At 36.8% G+C, this 25,818-nt stretch overlaps 1 protein-coding gene across 8 annotated transcripts in view; it reads left to right on the top strand.

The window, feature by feature from the left end:
- The window catches only part of LOC145693422 (uncharacterized), a 129,776-nt gene that overhangs the window by 67,684 nt on the left and 36,274 nt on the right, over positions 1-25,818 (top strand). For 6 of the 8 annotated variants that reach the window (XM_081769398.1, XM_081769395.1, XM_081769397.1 and 3 more), the window contains exons 9-11: positions 4,107-4,824; positions 6,210-6,404; positions 21,262-21,318. In XM_081769398.1, the coding sequence (XP_081625524.1) occupies positions 4,107-4,824; positions 6,210-6,404; positions 21,262-21,318 (970 nt within the window). The remainder of the gene's footprint in view (positions 1-4,106; positions 4,825-6,209; positions 6,405-21,261; positions 21,319-25,818) is intronic. The other 2 variants (XM_081769400.1, XM_081769399.1) reach the window with 1 other exon arrangement.

Genomic DNA, 25,818 nt, shown 5'->3' with positions numbered 1-25,818 from the left:
TTTTGTACTAACAGTCTTATTCACGCCCCTTCCAAAGGTTTTTTTTTTTTTTCTTATAGGGGTAGAAGAACTAAGGTTACTTGTGAATAGTTATCTTTGATGTACTTCAGTTCTTTTAATTGTATATACAGAGTGTAACTTAATGTAACAAACGTCGGGAGGTGATTCTTGACCCCGAGAGAGAGACAAACGTACGTTCGTTGGGCACATCATAGATGTTCAAAGAGTCTGCCATGGATAGTAATGCATGCATTACAACACCGAATCATGGATTGGCTAACCCACTCGAAGATGTCTGGGTCATGGTGAACAGTTGCACAGGTATTATGGATATGCTGTTTCAAGTTGTTGATATCATTGACAGGAGTACCATACACCACACTTTTAATGTGTCCCCACAGATATAAGCCCAGTGAATTTAGGTTCGGAAACCGGGCAGGTCAGTGCACTGGACTGCTACGCCTGATCCAACGTCTTGTTTAACCACTGGCGGGCGTTCAAACTGAAGTGCGCAGGAGCTCGATCATGCATGTACCAGATATTGCAGCGAATCGCTAGGGAAACATTTTCCAGTAAATTAGGGAGTGTATCCTGCAGGAATGTCAAATACTGTGCTCCATTCAGTCTTCCGGGTGGCATTTATGGGCCGATCAGTTGGTGATGGAGTATACTACAGATAAATTGAGTCCAAATTGGTGTTGTAATGAGTGACAACCGTACCGTAGGGATGTGCATCTGCCCATAGTGCATGTAGACGGTACCATCCCTTCCAAACGTGCCCACGTCACTGAATAGTACTGATGCCCGAAACAGCATAGTAGTAGTGGTCTGTTGAAGAACCACTGGCAGAAGGCTTCACATGGTTAAAAATTCGCTTCTATCAGTCCTTGTACTCTTTGCAGATGGTATGGGTACAAGGCATTTTCATGTAACTCACGCCCCACGTTCATATGACTAACATGGTGTTTCACGGCTAAGATTCCTCGTACTTGTATCTGGCTCATTGTCCACAGCTTCTAACATACGTTCGTCTGTAACAGGTGCTCGTACACGACGGGATCGACCAGCATCTACTAGGGCAGGTAGTACTGTCCCTCCTTCACACGCTTCAATAAATCACTGCGAACATCCTGTATGATAGTTGGCGTCTGTTAAGAAAATGCATCTAATAGAATCGCGCTATTTCATTCTCATTGCCATCTGCACGACCGTACACTGTCCTTGTCCTTTTCAACACTCGCAGCACAATGACCGCACTCTCTCTGTGTGTGTGGACCGAGCAACTACATATTCAACACTAGCGCCACCTTGAGACTTTCTAGATCACCATCTCTAATCTTATTGGTTTTCGATATCTACCGCTTCGAATTTACTGATCCCACGCTTTCAGCCTTCGTTAACTGACAATATGCTATACATTCATAGGACTTTTTTTTTTTTTTTTTTTTTGCGTATCTCGGTGTGAGGAATCACCTCCCGACGTTTGTTACATTAATTAAGATACACCCTGTATATATATATGTAATGTTGAGAATATATATGTCTTCCTATATCAATTTCTGTTTTAAGCAGTGGAAACGACACGCAGTGATCCATTTATGACTGTATTCAAAAGTGAATGGAATGGAAGTTAAAAAATGTTCGTCTGTACTATCTTTCTCCTTTGTAGCAACAACCTTGTCATAATGAGGTGGAGAAATACTTAACAACGGAAGGATTCAAGCTTTTCAGGATGTATAATATTCTAACACATGTTCTTAGTTGAACTGATGTGATTAATAACATGCGCACATTTCTACTTTGCTGGCAGTGTGTTCTCTGAAACTTCAGCAAGCGTTATTACAAGCTTCTTAGACTTCTAGGATTGGAAGCAGCAAAGATGATGGTACCCTTACAAGTATTAATAATTTGTAGAACTCTTGCTGGCATGTAGACTTCAGAAATTCTTGTGTAACTTACCTGTATTCACAGCATAACTTGCTGATGCTTCACGGTCAATTTTAATTTCATAACCACTAGCAGTACGATTAGCAGTTGCAGATGGATTTACAGACTTTGTAATCAGGAGACGTGTAGCTTAGTGATAGAGCGCTCGTCTGTGTTGGAAGGGGCCCCTGGTTCGATCCCAGACCTATGAGTGTGATATACAACATAAAGTCCGTAGGTTTTCTCGGGTTCTCAATTTCCTTTCACATTCTCATTTCACGAGTTCTTTCACTACATTCACATTCATTAATCATCCGTCTTCTTTAGTCTACAAGATAGAACCATGGGACGTAAAACAGAAAAATTTTGTTTTGTTTAAATACTCTTTTTTTTTTTCCATACTGTATAATCAATTTTGCATTTATTTAAGTGAAGCCGATAACGATATATGTATAGAATGGGTGCAAAAATTAATAACTTTAATACCAAATGATCGATTTTAATGGAGCATGTTTTACATTGCACAATAGAGTGATATCACTTTATTACATCTTCCACAGCAAGAGAACGTTTACCGTAACACATGTTGTGTCTTTTTTTTGGGGGAGGGGGAAGCTTCCTCTTGGTTAAGAGATTAGCGTACGCACCTTTGATGTGGGAGATCCGATTTCGATTCCCGGCAGGAGCTCATGTGGTTCGGATCCCAGGTTAAGCTGTAGGTCCACGTCTCATATAGACCCGCTGCTGAAAGGATGCAGAAATTCAAATCAGATCAGATTTTTGAGACACGGTAGAGGATTGGATTTGCAACGTACAGCGAGTAAAACCGACATCCAAAACATTACCATATCACCATTTTATCTTCTCGTCAGTGCTTCTACGTCTCTTCAGAAGAGTTCTTTTCAACATTTGATCCCCTGTCATTTCGAACACAGGTAACATAGTGATCCGGTTTAGTTGTAAGTTGGTTCGTTTTAGAAGACTTCCTCAGCGAGGTATTACGCGATCCCTGTTAACATTTGGAATTTTTGAACTGTCCTCTGTGTGCTCAACGTGAATTCGTGGAGAGATGGCTTTGGTTTTGCTCGAAATGTTCTTCGTCGAATCCTATTTAGAACGTGTTACATAGTTTCCAGACAGTTTCAGTCGTTGAGGAGTTACAGGAGTGGCAACGCCCATTGTGCACCCTGACTTTGATCTGCCATTATCCCACCAAGCGACTCAAAAATTGTACCACGTTATTTTTTTCCGCAACCCCTTTCAAATGATATATTCCTCGATGCCCGATGTATTTAAAGCAGGGATGCAAATAACCACTTGCCCGGGGCGAGTGGTTCATCGGTGCAGGCGAGTCACTATTATTTATTTCAAACTGTATAGACTGGGATGTGGGCTAGTAGCTTTTTTCTTGGGCGAGTAACATTTTGTTGCTTATTTGCATCCCTGATTTAAAGTATTTGAATTACCCTCTGCGTTCTCTTTTGGCGACATCACTGGTGGAACCATTTAGCTCTTTAAATAATGGAATATGTATGGCTTTGAAATCCACGGAGAAGTGTAGCCAGCTAGACTACGTTTTGGGTAGTGGATGTGTGGTTAACACCTCTCAACTCAGATAATTCCAATATTGAGTTAACACTAAAAGTTCTGTGTCCTAACGAAAGTTAAGTCTGAAGCCACACGCACCAAAAGCATACCAGCTATTCGGGTACACTGTTTTTTTAATGTTGTTTCTGGAAAAGCTGATATGACAAGTTTACTTCCAATGAACTAATAGGATAGCCTCAACATAGTAAGTTATAATCATGATACACAGGTATAACATTCAGTAATGAAGAAACTTTTGAATACTAAAATGGGAAAGTTGTTGTAATAAATCTAGAAATGGTTACACATTCTATAGTTGTCACTTATGAATGGTAATATGAATAACTATGCAAAATGTTAGTTTATAAAGATTCCCTTGGAATATCTGTTAGTTCTAAATATAATATAAACATTGTCACATCCTTTTATCACTGTGTCAGATGGACAATAAATAAATTGATTTGTTGGACGAAATGTTATTAAAAGAGTCAACGTTATTTTATAATTATTAAGTACATAATATAGTATGTAATGTTAATTACAAATATTATGATGGGACTGTGATAGTTTTACATTTTTCTTTCTTTCTTCAGATGCACATAAAACACTATCACCCGGAGTATAACAAATTCGTAGGATCGGCACCAAATGTAGCCGATTTAGCTTACGCTCGTACGATAGGAGAATCCTTGGAGGATATTCTCCCTAAACCAAAAACATCTTTCTTGGAAAGAATCAACAGATTTGAAGCAAAGAAAGCTGCAGCAGCTAAAACTCATCAAAGCCCAGAAAGAAAGAAACAGTCATTGCCGGTAGCCAAAGTGAAGGAAGAAGTTACTGAGTATGATGGCAAAGAAGAAACCCCGCATGAATTATCCTCCTCACATTCATCAGATGAAAAACATACGTTGAAACATTCAGTAATTGAACAAATAAAAATGGAAGACAAACCGGAGAGAAAAATAGATTGTGTTCCAGTAAAAGAGGAAAAAACAATAAAAACTCTTCTTCCTGTGAGGCCAGCAACTCACGATGCAGATAATACGAAGTTGCCTGATAGGAGACTAGAACCTTCTATTTTATCCAGGCTGAAAGATTACCCTAGTAAGTTGGGTAAAAATTTTTCAAAGTTCCCAACCGAGGAAGGAGAGGAATATATCGAAGTCATTGACATCCAGAAAAAAGAAGTAGTACATAGAGAGAAGCATAGGAAGGAAATTCGCCCCAGAGATCTAGAAGATATTAAATCTCGAAGGAAACGATTGTCGTTTGATTATCCTATTGGACCAGTAGCGAAGAAGCGAAAGTTTGGTAAGTTGTTATTTTTCGTAATGAAAGCTATTACATTTTCCTATAATATAAGATGACTTGGCAAAATTTCGTAAAAACAAGTAAGTGAAGTAACCAATGCAAAATAAATTAAAGAAACATTGCTGTTAACTAGGTAATATTTTTGTTATTTATTTAAGGAGACTTCGATATGATTTTCATTATGTCAAAGCATTTTTTTTTTTTTTTTTTTTTCAATTTTACCATCAAAATTTTGATTAATTGTGCAGTACGTCTTTGCAACAGCTGTCGGAAGAGTGTTGTGATTCTTTCCTCAAATTGCTTTAGTATAGTAACCTTTTTGCGGAACAATAATTTCTCTTACTTTAAATTCTTATTGATTTCTGAAAAGTACTTATACTTCCAAGAATTAGGCTCTTTTCACTTTGATCTTGCTCACGGAGGATAGAGATAGGAGTAAAAATAAAAACATCAAAGAATTATAAAGAAATGGACTTGCCGGGGTAGAGCAGTGCAAATACACCATGCCACACTGCCGTTTGACGTGTAACCAGAAGCAATTGGCAAGGTGTATTTGCACCTGCCTACCTCGACGAGTTCACTCTTATATTTCCTCGGTGTTCGTTTCCTATTTTTATCCTCTGTAAACAAGGCTTCAAGAAGGAGAACCGAAATCTTTGAAAGTGGAAGGAATTATGAGGAATCAGAACATAAACTAAGTAAAATGTTCATTAAAATTCCTGAGCGTGTCAACATATTTTTGAGAAACACCTTAGCCTTTTGCAGGAGGTGGTTACATTGATTTAAAATTTGGACACTAGGACCATGCATATCTCATTCCAAACCATTGTGCGGGATGAAATAAGTTTCGCAATAGGTCCCTTATTTACTGTTGTATTTTAACGTTTGTTTGTTTGTTTGCTTGTTATAAGATTCCGTTAGTTTCAGTATACTATAGTACAGTATCCATATGCTGTTGTAAATGAACAGGACGCTTCAAGCTTTCGGGTTTTCCGAAACTTAAATAAATTATTCCGTGAGATATCGGAATGCCATGTCTTTTTAAGTTGGAATATCTTACAATTTTTTAATAATGAAGTTGTGTATGGTAAGTAATGCGTTAAGTGAATATTTGTGAGCACAAAACAATTAAAGCGCACTACGAAGCAAGTAAATAAATAAATTAAACAAAGTAAAAGTAAAAATAGTAAATCTATTTGCACTGAAACTTGCCATTTTTTTTTTTTTTTTCATAACACCGAAAGAATGACATTGTGGTTATTTCTTCTCTTCCTTTTTTTATACTTTGATTACGAAATGACATTCTCAAAAGCTAGATAGTGTGCATTTAGGGTGAGAGTGGTTACAAACTTATTCTACTGAAAATAATCTTTAATATTCTGTAGGTAAATTTGATATAGTCCAACCTGATGTAGAGAAGATGGAAGCAGATGAAAATACTCCATTAGGTTTGGTAAAACAACAAGATACTCCTAAACCCCTGTCTGTTACGAAGGGAAATAAGCGTCGACATTCTCCACTAGATGTTAAGGGACCAATTATACAATTGGAAAAATTACCAGTTACGAAAGATGCCAATGGTAAGTAAATTAAGTTCGATCGTATTTTGCTGTTTAAGTGGTTGGAGAGAAATGTGAAATTCTTTACGAAGCTACAAGAATGTACTTGTGTATTTTTATAATCAATAAGATGAATGTTTTGCGAGGTTTCAAATCCGATGATAGTGTGTAATGGTTAAGTGCCATTAGTTGATCTTTCTTTGACTGATCTCTCTGGCTAAGGTTTTCCATACACAATTCACTCGGGAAAATATGTAGATGGGTTGCTTTGTCAGAATCTCTAATGATTCCTTCTGCATCTTTCCTCTAGAATGTGATTTTCAAGAGGCGTTATTTTCCAAAATTATGACTATGAGTTAGTATGATGGCGTTAACGCAATTTTAATTTCTTGTATGTATTGTGAGTGTCTCAAGATTCACTGCTAGATCTTGCTCCACATAATATGCGCCCTATTCAGTAAGTTTTTGACTTTAGTTTTCGACAAATTTCATCGAGGGGAAGCGTAAACGACCGTTACGCGCATTCATGACTTTTCCTCTGCCTGCAGGTAGTATCAGAACTGAAGTCAGCAGTAAGTGACTTTAGTCTGCAAATCGCTAGTCAAAAAATGTTTATTTGCCACGAATGGCCGAACAACTTAGTAGTGGTCATTAGTAGCCGCATCATGTACCCTTCAATTCTTTGCGTTTGTTTAAGATTTTCTTGACCAAACAACATTCAACTGAAATGAAATATAATGTTTCAGTTTAACGTCCCACGATTATGTTATTTTGGCTGAGGGAGAAGGGTGATTAAGGCAAGTGAATGATATGGGAGAATCGGTACAATGAGAGTGTGGGACAAAATTAGAGTACCTCAAGAAAGCCCATGGACATGATGTTGTCCACCGCAGACTGACTTGACCAGGGATCGAACCAAGGACCCCATGCACCGGAGGTAAGCGCTGTATAAAATATACAGAAAATATATATATTACATTCCTTCAGATTGTCTTATTACCGTTCGAAGAACTGTGATAAATCAAATTTTAAATTAATTGAACGCCACCGAAGTGCTGTGTATAAAACGTGAATAACCATCATCATTAGAATTTATCTTAAGCCATTCAGATGAAGGGCGTTCAAGATTTTCGCCAGAAATATTGATGATAATTTTAAGAGTAAAATTATTTATCACTGCTGAGCACATAAGGTTAGTATCGTATTAAATGTATACTGTGTTCTATACGTTAAATTAGTTGTTAATATCACGGTTGTTACAGTCTTCTTTAAAGTACAATTAATCAGGGTATTTTTTAAAATGTAGTGTTTGCAATTAGCATAGAATCATAAGACTTAACAATAACTTGCTTTATTTTGAGCTGCCTTTCTATTTATTAGATCTTTTAAAAAAGTTTTCTACAATGTATAAAATATGAAATAAATTCCCAATCGAGATTCCCTCTACTACCTCCTCATTCCATTTAAAACAATGAAGTTACACTTTACATTCCTCAGAGAAAGGACACATTACGATTTACCCTTTAGAGACCTACCACATTACTTTAGTTTGTTTGGCTTTCAAACTATGCTATGCATAAGCAGGGGAAGTCTTATCTGTCTGTCTCTCTGTTGATAGGATTCAGTGTCCCAAGAGTATATTTCATCTTCTCTCTAGAAATAAACCACTTCAGTTTCAACGCTGGTCATCGTAAAACGAAAACAGTAATAGCGAGAAGCAGGTTTTTGAAATGGATGTCATCGTTCCAGGAATAGGCATCACTTCCACCTTTGTCCCCAACTAAAATCGGAAGTGGTAGAAATTACAACCAGAGTAAAAAATGGTAAGAGATGGCGAGGAATAGATTTTTGGTATAGATTCAGCATTCCAAGAATAGTTTCTTTTATCTCTACGCCCATCCTGCGATTCAAACTGGAAGGGGGGGGGGGTGGCTCAGTGATAGAGTGCTTACCTCTAGTGCGTAGGGTCGCTGGTTCGATCACCGGATAAGTGAGTTTGTGGTGGACAACATCGTGTTCGTGGCTTTTCTCGGGGTACTTCCGTTTCCTCCCACTTTTCATTCCACTAGTTCTTCCATCATCATTCACTTGCTTTAACCCTCGTACTACTTGTATTTTTTGTAACGCGGATTACCAAGGGAGTTCATTTTGTACCCACCTGTTAAGATTCAATATATCTCGCAAAAGAAACAAATTAGAAACTCTCTCAAAAATCTATAGAGACTAAAATAAGCAGTACACAGGATAAGACTAACAGCTATTTATTATGTTCCATCTAAGAGAGACACTTCTAAATATCAGTCACATCTCCTACCAACGAAGGGGCGGGGGGGGGGGGGTACTTTGTGCTCACCAACTTAAAGTGGCAAATTTTATGAGACACAGTAATATTCAATTTAAAGTACTGTAAGGTATACACTTTAGCTAAACATGGAGCGCAATAACATATTTTCTTACAATTTTAGAGAAACGATAGAAGAATTACAAAATAAATATACTGAGGGGGCACAAAGTACACCCTTCCCCCCGTTGGTAGTCCGAGGGTTAATCATTGTCTCCCTTAGCTGAAATGACATAATCGTGAGACGTTGTTAAACTGAAATAATTCATTTACTGGAAGTGGTAGAAATTGTGATTTCCGGTTTCAGTATTGATCAGCATAAAGAAAAACAGTAGTAGATAGCGAGAAGCTTTTTTTTTTTTTTTTTTTTTGAGTGTAGTAAGAATAGGTTCTATCTCCCTTATCGTGGTAGAAAAACCGGAAGTTGTAGAATTCAGCTACAACTATCAGTTTCAGTTCTGGTTGGTCCCCTTTAAGCAAAAACACCAGAAGTGATAAATATGACCTCCGATTTCATTATTGAATCCCTATAGTTTGAATTCTAGTATAGTTTCACAATGTGAAACGGATCACTTCTTTTTGTTTTTCCTTGTCATTCAGAAAACATTTAGAAGTTACTAGATTTAACAGTGACCTTCAGGAGTGTCGGTATATATTGAAAGGTTAATTTAAATATAATTTAGTAAAAAATGCATTTGAATAATAAACTTCAAAGTGAGCTACTTTTATCATTTTTAAGGAGGTTGGCTTATAAAAACTTCTGTATATTTGGTGTACCAAAATCCGGGGCCATAGGCCAACTCTGTTAATAGTAAAGATACAACAAAATGGAAAGAAAAGTTGTTGGAAATGGGTGATTTTCAATCTAAGTTGATGGAATTGTTCCAATCGCGTTAAGCTGTTTGAGCGTCACACTGGTAAGTCATACTCTGATAAGTGAAAAAGCAACATTTCCAGTTTATCAGGCTATTTGAACGGAACGTGAAATAACGCATAAATGACACGCAGACTTGTAGTTTGTTGTGTGAGGGAACCTAGAATACCTCAAATCCGTTTCCCAACAGTACTGTATTGTTGGTATAATGACGGCCCAAGGGAACAATGTACTGAAGGGCAACGTTGCTTTCTCATTTAAGATAGGTCGATTTACCATTGTGGAGCTTAAACAGCTGGTGAAAAAAAAAAAAAATCGCCATTTTAGATTGAAAACTACATTTTTCTAACATCTTTAATCTCTTCCTATTTTTTCGCATCTGTATTCATAACGGAGTGTGCCTATGGCCCCGGATTTTGATATACCCGGTATGTATATCCTGTCTGTTTGTCCGGGAGATATTTTGGGGACCAATAAGTATGAATGAAATCATGGCCAGAGGAAGTTTTACACTACATAATCAATAAGGTCAATTTTGTACGATGTACAGACGAGCATTTTCTTTAGATCCCTCTCAGCTCATAGCGTCTAGTTGCCGTGGTGTACTGAATGAACCTGGGGTTGGCTGGCATGAGAGCCGACCTCTGTTAGGCTGGAAGAACAGTGATTTTGTTTTGAAGGCAAGGGACGTAAGGTACCTTTGAATTTCCATCAGGAATGGAGATAAATGTTATTTATGAAAGCTGTATAAGACATGCCAGTTGGTTCAAAGTTTTTGCAAGAAATCGTTCTTATTCATGTACTCCTTTGTTGCCAAATGGCTAGAGTGCATGCTTTAGTGCATTTGCGCGTGTTTAATTCTGGAGGCAAATATAATTTTCAATGTTGACTAGCATCTTAAATCATTTTGGAAGCTGTTTAAAGTTTAGAGGAAATAAACTTCAGTCTAGAAACCCAGCAATATCTTAATTGATGCCAGCATGAAATACTAAAAGAAATATCTAACTTTTCAATGCAAGGAATAATGATGTTGTGAGTTTATGCACTATCCAGTTGAATGTGTACCGGTTAGTACCTGTTAAGTTCTTGTATGGGTTGTAGCACCAGGATATTTAAATTTTGTTTATTTTAGTTCCTTTTCACGGTTTACATAAACGATTGTCTTAGAATACGATATAAAGAAAACGTAACATTCGTTGAACACCTGGTGTATACGTAATGTATGGCAGAACTAGTATCTATTCATATTACAGTGTAAAGGAAATCGTAATTCAGTCAGTGGGTAGTTGTTTTCAGATTTTAGTGTAATTTTAGATGCATTGTTTGTAGTTTTATGAACGTAAGTATTTAATCCCATTTGGCTTATAAAAATGTGTAGAAAGTTTTCTTTAAAAGGAAAGTTGGTCGAAGTCCAACTACAAATATGTTCGGTTATGCACGTGTTTCCTGCTTGTCTGACTGTGAATTATACTGTAGATAGAGTTATGAAGTAAAGGACAGAGAGAGAGAGAGAGAAAGGGAAAAAGTTGATGTTTAAAGTCGACTAAGATTGTTTTACCTTAAATTCTCCTGAATGATTTTTTTTTTTTTTTGTTTTGTTTTGTTTTGTTTGTTTGTTTAATCCTTCATTGTGTAAATTACTAGGTTGTGGGTTGTTCATTGTCTTCTTTCTACTTTACGTTTATACGCAGATTTGAAGTACATTAGTAACCCTGTATTAGTAACATATGTTTCTATTATGTGCGTCTAAAACACAGGAACAAACAAAATAACTTCACAGAAATTACAAACTATTTATATTTGGAACGAGAAAAGTATTTGTTAGTAGCAATTACTAAATATCCGGAGAGTACTTCAGTTCGACGCTAATGATAATTTTACAAAGTTAAGCTAAGTTTTATAATCGACTTATCCTGTAGTACTATTTCTTATATCAGCAACTTCGAATTAGTACTTTCCTGGTGCGAAAGAAGTTTCGTGTAGAGTGCGAAGAGAGCATGGTTTTTGTTCAGAAAGAAAATGTTCATATTACTTAATTCAATCAGGATTAAGTAAATTGAATTTAGACATGAAGTGGCAGTATGATTGTTTCCGTTAAGAAGTCACTTTAGTTGTTTCCCTTGCTATTGTCTTTGTATATATTGTCTGATTTTTTCTTTTCCTAAATAGAGTTTAACCTGACAAATTTTAATGTGGCTTAAAAAAAAGGGTTGATCTGCTTTTTTCTGTGCTATTAACATAATCATCCAGTATACTGCTATCACTGGAAGGTCACTTGCAGAGCAAGAAATTTTCCATAGGCTACGGTTCCCTGATGATCTCTCTAACATGGAAATTATCCACTTTTAATACATGCCTCAGCTGCAATGTTTTCTTTTGCCCCGTTTTCCTCCTTCCGCGTCCCGAATGAAAAACACTAAAATCATGTCCAATTAGTTCGTTTTCGTACTTTTAATATCTCGGAATATTGTTTACTTTCCTATACGTGTTCGAATTATTTCATTTCCATTCTAGCCAGATCATTTCCATTGTTCTTTCTCTTATTTTGTTAGGAACGTTTATAATCACTTTTCCGTAGCTGGTTTTATTGTAGTGTTTAAGATTTTGCTTCAGACAGGATAACTAACCTTCTTTATTTTTATTTTATTTTTTTATTTTTTTAAGTAAAACTCTTGTTCAGGAATCCGTAAAATACGCTTCTTTCAAAAGGTATTGGCCCTTTCGTATCGCTACTCTTAACTAGTGTTCTGCATTAATTCTATTACCTAAGTATTCGAAACATGTTAATTTAATGTACAGTATTTTTCACCCTTCATTTTGTATAAGTGTCATGCTATGTCCCAGTCACCATTGGTTTTTATCGTGTTTTCCTGTCATATTCTTTGCAGTTACATTAAAAAAAAAAAAAAAAAAATTCACTTCTCGTTGCAAATCAAAAACATTTCATGCATCCTTCTCTGAAAAGGTCTTCCTTTTTGTGAGCAATTCTTAACTATTTCTTTTAAATTGACATTGGGTAACTGAATTACAGCTTCCTCTGTGTTAAACTTTTTTACTGTAATTATTAAAAGTAATTTCCACTAAATTATTTCATTTATCAGCAGAGCAATAGATATATTCAAATTCACTAGCTTCCATATATTTCAACCCTGTTACCTCCTTCAAATACCTTTATTCATTAAAACTCATAATACACTTTAATCATAATGTCGTAATCTTCCAATACACTAAATACCATCAACTTCTACTACGTATTTACACGCAACTCACTTGACATTATCCTTAATCCATGTCCTATATTCCAATCTCAAATTGTATATCGCAATTTCAATAAACAACAACAATCTACCTAGCAATACACTTCTTTTTCTTTTTAGCAAGTATATCACAAACCTAAAACATTTCTCGCCCCAACTAATATTCTTAAACCTAATACTCTAGCATGTCTTCTTCTGTTCTTAACTCCTCGTTTATTCGTGTTTGAATTTGTTGCTTCTTCTCAATATTTCCTTTCTATAGAAGCATCGCTGTAATGCTAGCCATCATCGTTATGTATTCTTGAATCATTATCGTCTATCAAAATCTTAAGCTATTTACCATGTAGAAGAAAGCAAAACATTTACTGATGAAAGCGTTAATGTGTTGGCATCCAGTTGACTTAAGCAAACGAGATATCGACGTCGAAATCTGTGTGCTTTATAGTGACATAGGTTACAACGTATTCAACACTGATTACATTATACTATCTTTCATCAGAAATTATGCTAATCATGCGTGAGCAATTATCGGTTCATTAACACGGGATACTGATTCCCTGTAAACCAATAAGAATTTACGCTTTCCAAGCCGTGAAGTCAGAACCCCTTTGTTCCCTTTTAAGGAAGTTGCAAAAGGAAATATGCTATGGAAAAGGGTAAGAGAAAAATAGTGAATTTTTGTATATATTGTTGATCAGATTTATGTACATCTATTTTATATTTATTGTAGTCTGCTACCGTGAATGATTTCTCTTTCTGATGCCTTCCTTTAGAAGATCCGACAAGAATCATATAATCGTTGTGAGCTGTGCTCAAAAGATGAACAATTCTCGCATCTTTCCATTTCACTGCTAGCAAATGATTTCTTATTTTCGAAATTGGTTCTCCCATTTTCAACTTTGCTTGAAATGCCTCTTCAGGCATCTCTTAGTACGTGGCATAACAGTCTCAACAGTTTTCATTTGACAAGACTATAAATGGTCAAAAACTAAAGGACTCGGAAACCTGCGTCCATCGCTACCGTGTGCTACTTTCCTTTTACATGACGACATCAACAATACTCTGCACTATGTTGTATTCACTGTCGTTAGAATTGGATCTTGTATTCACTTTCAAATTCGTTACGAACCCACATTTCGATTCGTATAACTCTCTAATATTTTTATTCCATATTTGTGCGGTTTATTCATCATGTATACTCGAAAAATACTCTTCCTCAAAAAGGTCAAATAGCCTTATCGATTGTAAGAAATTCATCTGGCATGTATAATTCCCGAAATAAATTTATTATTAAAGTAAGAAAGAGTCTGAGAGGGTCATATCCTAGATTGCTCTTTAATACTTGCAGTTCATTATCATTCAGTTCCATCATTGTTAGAAGTACTTCGAATCATTCACAAGAAATACCTACAACTCGTATAAAATTAGTTTGTAGAATTGGATGTGTATTCCAGTAATCACGAATATCAATGTATTATTATTGCGAAGAAGAATTAGAATTCATTGTCCGAAAACTGTTTCCACTTAACTGAAAACTGATTATATGTTGACAGCCCCTTCTTGCTCCCTTTTTCGTATTTGTTGTTCGGTGTATTTATTAGTCTCAGCCACTATATTTTTTATGCACTCATCAGTCATGCAGCAGTGGAAGAACTAAATAGGTGTACTATTTTCCGAAAGATCATATTTTTTGCTGATATCGAGAGAACCACGGAAATCAGGTTTTTGAGATATGTGAATACAAGTTCGTCACCCACTTTGAAAATCATTACTTTCAATTCTTCGTGTCTTTCTCAATGCTCCAGCTCCCACCTAAGTCTTCTTCACTTTCAGAAACTTCCGAAATTTTCTCTTCTGAATTTGCCACATAAAAATCGGAATCACTATCGTTCTCAATCTCCAAGATTTTCTGCATGGAAAGAATGGCGCGGCTAGGAGGTTTTATGCCACTTGTGCTAAGAATATCCATGTAACAAAAGTGGAGCTGTCTGGGTTAGATTTCCGGTGGGGACATTCGGTCGAAAAAGTGTTAAAGCTTTTTTAGGCCAGCCATCTGAATGGGGTTTTCCTGTTGTTTTCATCTCCATGAGGCAAATGCCAGGATGATACCTAACATAATGATCCCAGGTCCCTTCCTTACTCCTGAATTCCCCGGGTAGTGTGATTGCCGAGGGACGTCATCCCTCACACATGACCGGCTAGCATGGCCATAGATACCGGCAGCCCAAAACTAATTCCAAACCTAAAAACAAAACAAAAATACGAAAAGTATAAGCGATATCACGATTAAGAAACATCTTCATTTAATCAACAGGAAAGACTGAGACACAGGTGATAAGTTTTCTTTTCAAGCTCTTTCCTATGGATGTAGACAAGACAGTGCATTGTTCTTATCTCTAATAACCATGTAAGGATTTGATGTCTAGATCATAATTCAAAATTAAATGTCATCAAAGGATTAAAAACCATTAAGCTGTTTTTGTTTACATTTCTATAGCGTCAAAATCACCTACCACCAGGTGCTAAAGTTTCGTGTATACATATGCATACAGAAGGCTGTTTCAGCCTTATGGTAGTGAAGTACAGACCCGTGCCCTAGGGCGTAAAACCCCGTTTCCACCAGCGATCATGTTCGATGTGAGAGCCCCGTTAGTGAACGAGTGCACGACATCGTAGTTTCCACTAAAGGAGACATCTATTGAGCACTGCCTGATCCAATTTCGCCCACTCCTCCTTGCACACTTTCCAAAGGCCATCAAGTGTGGTCGGACGACGCTTATTGATGTTCCGTTTGAGGAGGCCGAAAGCACAGAAGTCCATAGGGGATGCATCTGGTGACTTGACGGGATGTCTCGAAATGGAATAGCCTTTACACCTGTCTCCTGTTCTATACGTGTCATGTAGGCCACCGTTCGTTTGGTAGTATGGCTGCTGGCCTTGTCCTGGTGGATGAACACACTGTCAGTGTCATTGCCATACAAAGCCGGGGCATGTTGGCGATAGATAAGTTCCAGTACATGCTCGATATAATACGCACATAATACGATATAATTGACATTTGATGACACCCGGTGTATCGGAAGCTTTCTTTTTGCACAGAAACCTGTCAGTACCATAAATCCCTTTGGAAAACTCTCCTTGCAGGAGCGAAACCACTTTGCATGATAGGTTCCGTCACTGCGGCGGTAGTAAATTGCACGCATCTGCTGGGATCCTGTCAAATAGACCCATGCTTCATCTAAGGTGATCACATAACGCCATTTGTCACCTGCCAGGTAACCTTCATACAGCCTTTTGCATGCCACCCGCCGTTCTGCGATGTGCGTTGGCTTCAGAACATGGACCCGCCGCTTGTGTGCACTTCTGAGTCCCAAATTGTCGCGTATGATTCGGTGTGTAGTTGCAGTTGACCGTACAACACGCCTCGCTATGTCACGTTGGGTGGGTGGATTCTCCTGGGTCACAAACCGGCGGACCTTGGCAATGACGTCTTGACTGTGTTGTGGAGCCGGTTGCTTCTTTTGCTCCTTTTGACGACGCATGGCAATGGTTTGTTCTGGGTGTGCATTGCGATGAATGGCTGCATTAATTCCCTTATCAGATACTGTGAAACCTTTCTTCTTGCTCTGTGTTCTTATTCGGCTATAGCTGTAGCCTATATCAGAAAGTGCTACGATGTAGTACTCCCAACAAGGGTCGATTTTCGGTGGCATTCTGCTCACACACATCTCTCCTCTGCTCGGCTTGTACACAAGTGTCTAGCTACTCCGTACTGTGTGCGTCACGTTGCTGATGCGAAACTAGCGCCTCTGGTGGCGACTGCAAATTGCTACCATAAGGATGAAACGGCCTTCTATACAAACGTGGGTAAGATATATAACTACGAACGTTCGTGTATGCATATGGACAAACAAAGGCAAATTAATTAATTAGCTGTTACCATTGTTGAACAGTATCCCATGATTTTAATCTTATAACGACTTCAAAAACATTACAGTTACTAGTCGGCAGTGAATATTATTTGAAGCTATAACTACAGTAAAATTTGTCCTTAGCGGAATCGAACGGGAATCGCAAACATTTTCGTTAAAGATGGGTCTTTGCTTAACAAAGGTACAAAATAACAGTGCATGTATATAATGAACACACTGTAATAAAATAAGATGCTGTATGCATCTTAGCTAATTTACAGTATGTATTTCTAATACGAATTAATATACACAAATCTTTCAATGAACAGAAAAAATACTGTACATACGTTAACTTAATTTTTTCAATAGTCAAGGAGGTTTTTCTCTTTACGTTACTGCTTGACTGCTAGACATTCCACAAACACTTCAGCCTGAGAAATCACAGTAACCATATTAGTGTGGGTTCGTTGAAGGTTGATTCTGTTAACTATTTTGTTTGGTGTGATTGAAGATAGCAGATGTCGAAGAGAAACTAAACTGTGTCTGGTACATCACAGTTTCGATTTCTTTGAGCATTTTCATACAATTGGTAGTGCAGGTGAGTGGGAAAATATATCTAATCGCATTCGCCATAAGGATCCGTACTTTTTTTTTTTTTTTTTATAGGGGAGGGGACGGAAATACACTACACATCGCAGTCGCCTCTCGTCTTCATTCATAGGAGTATGACTAGTGGATGATATCGTACTTTATAACTTATCTGGACACTGTTGGATCCCCGATCTACCAGCATGATACCGCACGTCTCCATACCGCCAGGCAACCCTATGTGCTCTACTCAGTATTTCTCTTCTAACCCTGCCTGCTAGATCTCTGGACCTAAACCTTATGGAGCACTATGGGACGGCACCTGCCCGCCCGCCGAGCTCCAGCAATAATTATTTTCCAGCTACGCCAAGATATACAGAGTGGTCCAAAAGTGTGAAAACACCGTAATAAGTGGTAAACACTGCAAAATATAAACAAAATAACAATGTAAGTGGGGAATAGAGATGGGAGAAATGCAAGAACGTATTACAGTGACGTCCGCCTTCAAGAAATTAATGCAGTTGTCCTAAATAGAAACCATAGTATATAATACGTCATTTTAACAAATTTTCTTAGAAATTAAATGGCACTTTTTTTCTAGCACTAACCATTATGAAGTTATGACTGTTTCTTCATTGTGTTCCCAACAACAGATCTTAGTCATACGGCAAGGACCACTCACTGTTAAGGGATATTCAATGTGTTCCCATTTCTGGTCGATTGTCAGAGTTCCTAGTCACGCAAAACCTCCGCGAAGTGTCAGCTGTAATGTTTGAACATGCGTCTACATTTCATTCCTTGAGATGCAGAACATCCCTAATTTTCACCACATATACAACAGACTTCACATGGCCCGATAGGTAGTAGTCCAGTGGGGTCAGGTCACGGGAACGAGGGGGCCATCCAGAGACCTCGCCGACCAATTCACACATTAGTAAACTGCTGATCCAGTTACTTATTTACGTAATACCTTGGTGGGGCGAGGCGCTTTCCTGCTGGAAAATTCAGGGACTAACCCATTCTCCGACACCAGTGGTGCCAAAATATCATCATCTAACATTCGCCGATAACACATTGCCATTGGGGTCCCGTCGATGAAAAGTGGACCCACAACGCGAATCCCCCACACGCTACACCATACAATCTCCTTGCCCGGAACACCTGCGGATGCGTCAAACCAATGCGTATTACTATCCAACCAATACTGCATGTTGTATTGTTTAACCTCGCTCGACACATAAAAGTTTGCCTTATCAGTAAACAATACGTCAGAGGCGAATGTGGAGTTTTGTCATAGCTGCTCTGTAGCCCATTGAGAAATCCCAGACGACGATCTGGATCATCTTCTGGAAGGTGTTGTTGAAGTTACAACTTAGAAGGGTGACATAATGAGTGACAATAAACATGATTGAAGTGAGACTAACACCACTTTCAAGGGCTGTACTGCACGTGCTTCTAGTTGGAATTTTACTGAATGTTGCCAGTACCCACAATTGTTGCCTCATCTGTCGCCGTACGTGGCTACAAGTCTTACATCGAGCTGACACAGACCTGGTTTCGTTTAATTTCTTTAGTACTCTGAACACAGTACCGTTGCTGATGGGTGTTCTTTCCGCATGACGATGTGCTTCATTCTCCAGAGATCATTACGATTTCAGTGCATTCTGCATGCGCAGGGTGTCAATCGGTCACAAAAGTCACGAAAAAGTCACGAAATCAGAAAACGCTCATGAAAGTCAAGAAAATTTCACGAAATTTACCTTTTGGGTCACGATTTTTTTTAACTACAAATGTAAGTACAGATTGAAAAATTTTGTTCTGTAAAACGTCAAAATTCACCACCAAAACTGTCTGGTCAGGTTTAGACGCTACCAAATCGCAAGCAAAGTACGTTTCTATCGCATGGATGGAAATTCGGCCTAATTCGCACCTAAATTCGCTCTTGAAAATGTTAGGAAATTTTATGATTTGGTAGAGAAAAGGTCACGAAATTTCATTTTGGAATTTTAGTAAACATCGTGATGCGTCAAGGCCATTGTCTGCGAGTAAGTCACCTGCAGCGATACAAAAAAACCGTCATAACTTTGTAATGGTTACCGCTAGAGCAAAAATAACAGTGCCATTCAGTTCTACGAAAATTTGTTATTAAAAATGACACGTTACATGACATGGTTTCCGTTTAAGACAATTGCGTAAAATTCAAATTGATGGACGTCATTGTGATGAGTCCTCAAACATCCCCCGCCGCATTCTTAATCTCCATCTACGCACATTGTTATTGTGGTTATATTTTGCAGCGTTTACCACTTGTTAGGGCATTTCCATATTTTTGGGCACCCTGTACATCGAGCGTGATATACTATACCCAGACAAACAGCACCTGCACGACCGATAACCGGCCCGAACAGCTAATGTGGCCGGTGGGTGTGGTTTATAGTTCAGTACTTAATACATATATATTTTTTAACACCCAGTGTAGGCTAATCACTACCACACACCATCAACTTCTTGTGCCCAACTTCTTTGCACTGGATCGCGGTAGCAAAGTGGTAGAATGCTTACCTCTAACGTGCGGGGTCCCTGGTTGATCCCAGCTCCAACCATGTGAGCTTCATGGTGGATGAATACGATGTGCGTGGGTTTTCTCAGGGTTCTACCGTTCCCTTCCACCTTATTATCATCCATGTTATCATCATCATCATCATCTTAGCCTCGGTGCATCATCCTGGGACGTTTTAAAAAAAAGCCAGATCAGTGTGTCTTATTAAGTGTCCCTAAGTGCGTAACCATCTAGTAAGTAAAATACCGTATAATTTACGTGTAAAATTCGTAGCTATGTTCATGTGCTAGTAGAAAGCATAATTTAAAAAAAAAATCGTAGTTCTAATTTTATTGGTTTCAGTGTACATATAGGACGCCGAATTCGAAAATTAGAAACAAATAGGTAAAGCTTCATGAAAATGGTATTATTTTACATGTACGTATGTCATCAGTAACATTACCCAAATAGTATGAAATACAATGTTAGGCATATGTCTACCGTACACTTCACAAAGTTATTGATAGCCTTCACGCAGATGTTTGTCCCTATCCCTATGCCTAAAATCAGTCGTGTGATTTCCACTTTCAATTCCAAAAAAAGAGCATACATTTCTGTGTATTTGTTGACTATTTGGGTGATTCACAGAAGAAAAAGGTCACAGGGTGTAAGATCACATGATCTTGCTAGCCCTCTGTGGTTATCGTATAGAAAGATCACTCGTTGTAGGCTCTCATTAATTGCGATAAACTGGTCCATGGCAAAACCAAAACAAACTAGTCAAAACAATTGAAACTACATTAGTCGGAGTAACAGCAGGTAACAATGGTAAGAGAGTTATTTTGGAAGATCTGCAATTGATAATTAAACAGTTTTACGGACGGACGTTATTCTGCTAAAATAAATTTTCGTTTACTTAAGATAGAATTTGTCATCATTATCGTTATTTAAGACATTCATTATCTAAAGGATGTAACATACAAATAAAAGTTCGACTGTAATAACATTCTACGCGCAGCTTGCATAGACACTACGAGTGAGTGTTTAATATTCGTAAACGACAAATGCAAGCAATCTTCAAAAACAATCAATTAATGTGAACATATATTAATACTTCCTTTTTGTATCCTGTTTTATTAGCTCCACACTTGTTACAGTTTTTTTTTCATATTTTGTGGTATTTTCCGTTTAAACATTATTTCCTAGTTTCATGCATGCATGCTCGTAGTGGATAAGCACAACAAAGTAAGCTTTTATTTTGTTTATTAAGATTTCTTTTGCATGCTTCAAAGGAAATTTGATATACAACAGCATGTCGGTATATATATTTAGCTTGGCTATTGTTTTATTTTTTTCCTAACCTTTTAGGTTGTGTGGTTCTCACTAAGTCTGTCAAGGAACTTCTTGCCAAAGCTCAGAAAACAGGTATAATAGTAATAGAGTAGTTAATTTTATTCTTTTTATTTTATTTTATTATTATTTTATTTTTAATTAATTTATTTAGCTTTGAAACAATGATCAGTTTTAATACTGGTTCGTCGTTTAATCTTGCTCAAACACATTGCACTTCTATGTCTATTTATGTTCAGTGTAGATAAGACTGTGATAAAAGATTGTACAATTTTCTATGTGATGTGTATTTGATGTAATTTAATATGAATATAGTATATACGTCGTACTTAATACTATAATAGCTTAAATATTAAGTAATTAACCGTTAAGTCATATTCTAATGTAATATGTCAATGAAGTATAGCAGTTGTGATGTTACATTTTTGTTTATTTATTTCATATAAAATGACGAGAAGGCGATAGTTAGATGTACATCGGGGCTCTGTAGGATGAGTTTGACAGTGTTGTATGCAAATAGCAACCGACAGTTAAAAAGTTTCACTGTACTTGGATAATTGTATGCAATAAGTAAACTTTATTTTTTGTTTTTATCGTAGAATAAGACAACGTAATTGGTTGATTTTATGACTTTTGCAATAAAATGTAAATTATTTGCCTCATTTGTAGTAAAGAACTCAATTCATATTACAATACTATAGCTTCTGTCTTCACACATTTTAAAATTAAAAACAAAAAAAAGTAGTTATATTTTGATACGATCGATGTAGTACCGATTACAAGTATACTTAATATTTATTTGTACCATGAATAATATACAGGGTCGCTATAAAATCTAGAACTATTGAGAGAACGGATGAACAGTACATTATTTTTCGTTGTTTGCCCGAGCCCACAACCCACTGCGTAATCTATGAGCGATACATCAAAATAGGTGCAGAACTAACCCTAGCTACAGATGATCTGATTTCGATATGAACATTGGTTAAGAAACCTGGGCGATATGTATCTTTAATTAATGCTAATTATTTAACACCTATCCCTATAAAGCATTTAAATTTCTTACGTAAAAATTTACCAAGATTACTTTTAAAAATCAAGAATATAAAATTACTGAACAAGATGAAAAAAGGCGAGGTGAAAAATAATTTTTTGAGAATCGAGACGAGACTTCTTCAAACTTAACAAGACGTCTCTTCTCGTGGGCAACACTAGTCAAGATCGAGTTAAATCGTTTTCCCGCGGCCTAGTCGGGATAATATACAATAAATCTAAACAACATTTCTTTAATATCGCCTATTTATTGGCTTTAATGATAACCATAAACCCAGCCCAAGTCACTAACCCTAGGATATGTTTTCATGTAAGACATTTGCAAGCAACTGAATTATATTGATTTCAATACAATAGTAAAATATTTACATACAAGCCATCATTGACAGCTTTATCAACCGAGTGCTAATCAAATTGCAATTTTCTGATATTTTGCACTAATGTTTATTTGTAATTACCTGAGACTTTTTCTTCAATAAAACTAAAATTGTAGGTATAATATTATAGAAAATCACCCTATTTCCCCTTCTCAGCAACGGAATTTTAAAAATAAAATAACTTAAAGGATTCGTGAGATACTCTATTCTTAGCAAAAGCTATTTTAACCTTCTTTTACTTCCCTGTAAGACATACTTCTAAACAATCTATTCTTAGTCCTTGATTTTGTGACAAGGGAACATTCCGTACAAATTCGTGTTTCTGTCTATAATAATTTGACTTACGAGGAAGGTTCATAAACCGTGAGAGTTGAATTTTGATGAAAATTTGTGACAAGATTCAGTTCGAGTTGCTAAGTAACGTAGTAATAGTCACTCGATGCGCAAACGCTTCGTTGAGCTGCTACACCGACGCCATCTTGAAATCCTGTAGGCAATGTTTAAGAATACCCTTTTAGCACAAAAATGAAAAAGCTTTTAATATATCTGACTTCAGTATTGTAAACCAAGGCAGATCATCTATATGTGAGAGTACTTCCAGTGCATGACCGCCATCTTGAAAGGCGCCATATTGAATCGCCGTCAAATGTGATAAATGGCAAGGGGGTCATGTGGGGTATCAAATAGCACTGGAATTTACTCCTGAATTCATTTCCGTAACCAAAGTTTAGATATCTGTTTTCACTTCAGAGTTAAGAGCTCTCTTACCCACAGGAACATATAAAAACTGTGCGAGTTAAACTTGTGTCATGAAACACGGTCATGCGAGTACTTGCATGATTTTAACTAATGCAGTAGTTAATGCAGTACAATAGCAACTATACCAATCAGATCTCGAGACTAGTAAGAGAAATCGTTAATTAAATTGAAATTTCTGTAGTGAAAAATGGAATATCAGCATGCTACAAGTTATACCTATTTCAAAGTGCGATGGAATAGACTGTTGGTCGATGAAACACATGCCTAATAGTACTGACAAGCAGAGAATACCAAAGGGATTGTTCGGATATATATTAGAAAAATTATATAAACTGGTACATATTAGTTGAACGACCAAAATGGTTCGGATTCCACTATAATCAGTAGGTCCACGTCTCCTTTAGCGTAGCAGGCGTGTGGGGCGTTGAATTGTATCAAACCAAAAATGTCTTTTAGGCAATTTTACGTGGTCCATTATAGTGTGTTAAGTTTTATTCTCCAATCTAGAAACCTTACGCAAAGACCATCATTGTTGCAGAATATTGCGTTCCTTTCCAATACTCATATTTGACGACCTATAATTTACCGTGCATATTACGAAGTTAAAATACTTTAATGTATTTATTGACAGTTTCTCTAAATACAATCGATTTATTGCTGCCACATTGAACAATGAAGGAGATTTAAATTATCAGTTCACAGCCAATTCTTAGAAGATACACCTGGAAACTTAGAATTCACTTTTCTTGTGTCTGTTCTGCTATTAGTGATAAGAGAATGCATGCACAACTGCTAAGAATATGTGGCAGTAAAGATTATTACAAGATTCAATTCCAAGTTGAAATCCATGAAACAAGCCTCTTTCTTCCTTTTCCCTTCAATATAAAATAATTAAATATCTGCATCTTTCCACCTTTAGCGATAAAACACTTGCTTATAATAAGGGCAAGACTAGTTTTCATATCAAAACTGTGATAAATAACTGATTGTAGCAGGTGTTCACTTGTTCGGTGTACAAGTTATATGGCAGAATTTTCATAAAGAAAATGCATTCTGTTGTGTATCATCAATTTTGTGCGCCAGTCCTAAAGGGCATGCTTGCATATGCATGGCAGAAATGTGAGTACGTAACAGGAGCAATAGTTGGTTCATTTACAAATGTTCTGAAGACTAGTAGAAAATAGTGTCTGTGGTCATGTAGATTGTGACGAAAGTGCATTTGTTAAGTGTTTGCACTACTCCATGATACTGTGTGCTAATCATTACGTTTTGGATCTCCATCATCACAATTGAAGAGCAAAAGGTTAGTAGGTTAATATTTGCTTATGTGCAATAGTTTATATTATTTTTCTAATATTTTTTTCTATTAATTTTTTAATAACTTCAAGACAGATTCTTTAAAACCATATGTGCCGTTCCACCTAACTTATATTACAGCATTTAAATGCTACGCAACACAGGCTCATATATATAGCGATTTTGAAATAGGTATAATTTGTTACAGTGCTGCTATTCCATTTTTCACTACAGGCATTTCAATTTAATTAACGATATTTCTTACTAGTCTCAAGATCTGATTGGTATAGTGGCTATTGTAGATCAAATAACTACTATTGCATTAGTTAAAATCATGCAAGTGTTTGCACGACCGCATTTCATATCACAAATTTTACTTGCTCAGTTTTTGTATGTTCCTGTGAGCAAGAGAGCTCTTAAATCTGAAGTGAAAACAGATATCTAAACTTTGGTTACGGAAATGAATTCAGGAGTAAATTCCAGTGCTATTGATACCCCACATGACCCCCTTGCCATTTATCATATTTGACGACGATTCAATATGGCGCCTTTCAAAATGGCGGTCATGCACTGGAAATACTCTCACATATAGGTCATCTGCCTTGGTTTACAATACTGAAGTCAGATATATCAAAAGCTTTTTTTATTTTTGTGCTAAAAGGGTATTCTTGGACATTGCGTACGGGATTTCAAGATGGCGTCGGTGTAGCAGCTCAACGAAGCATTTGCGCATCGAGTGACTATTACTACGTTACTTAGCAACTCGAACTGAATCTTGTCACAAATTTTCATCAAAATTCAACTCTCATGGTTTATGGACCTTCATCGTTAGTTATTGATGAGTAAGTCATTTTAATCTTTTTTATATAATAGTGTATATGTCTTTATATATATATATATGATTCGTGTGGAGTTTTGATGTTTTCGCCCGATTTGAATTATGTTGTAGGCAATGGATCATTTAACTTTTATCTTAGATCATTTTTTATTACACAATTCACACGTCAACACGTTTCTACTACGGTTTTCTCTATGGCTTTCTCTAGAAGATAAGAACATATGGTGTCCAGACGTTTTCAAGAAAAATATG

The sequence above is a fragment of the Thermobia domestica genome, chromosome 8 (assembly GCF_964235325.1).
Source record: "Thermobia domestica chromosome 8, izTheDome1.hap1.1, whole genome shotgun sequence".
NCBI lineage: Eukaryota > Metazoa > Arthropoda > Insecta > Zygentoma > Lepismatidae > Thermobia > Thermobia domestica.
This window is presented reverse-complemented; position numbering and strand designations above follow the sequence as displayed.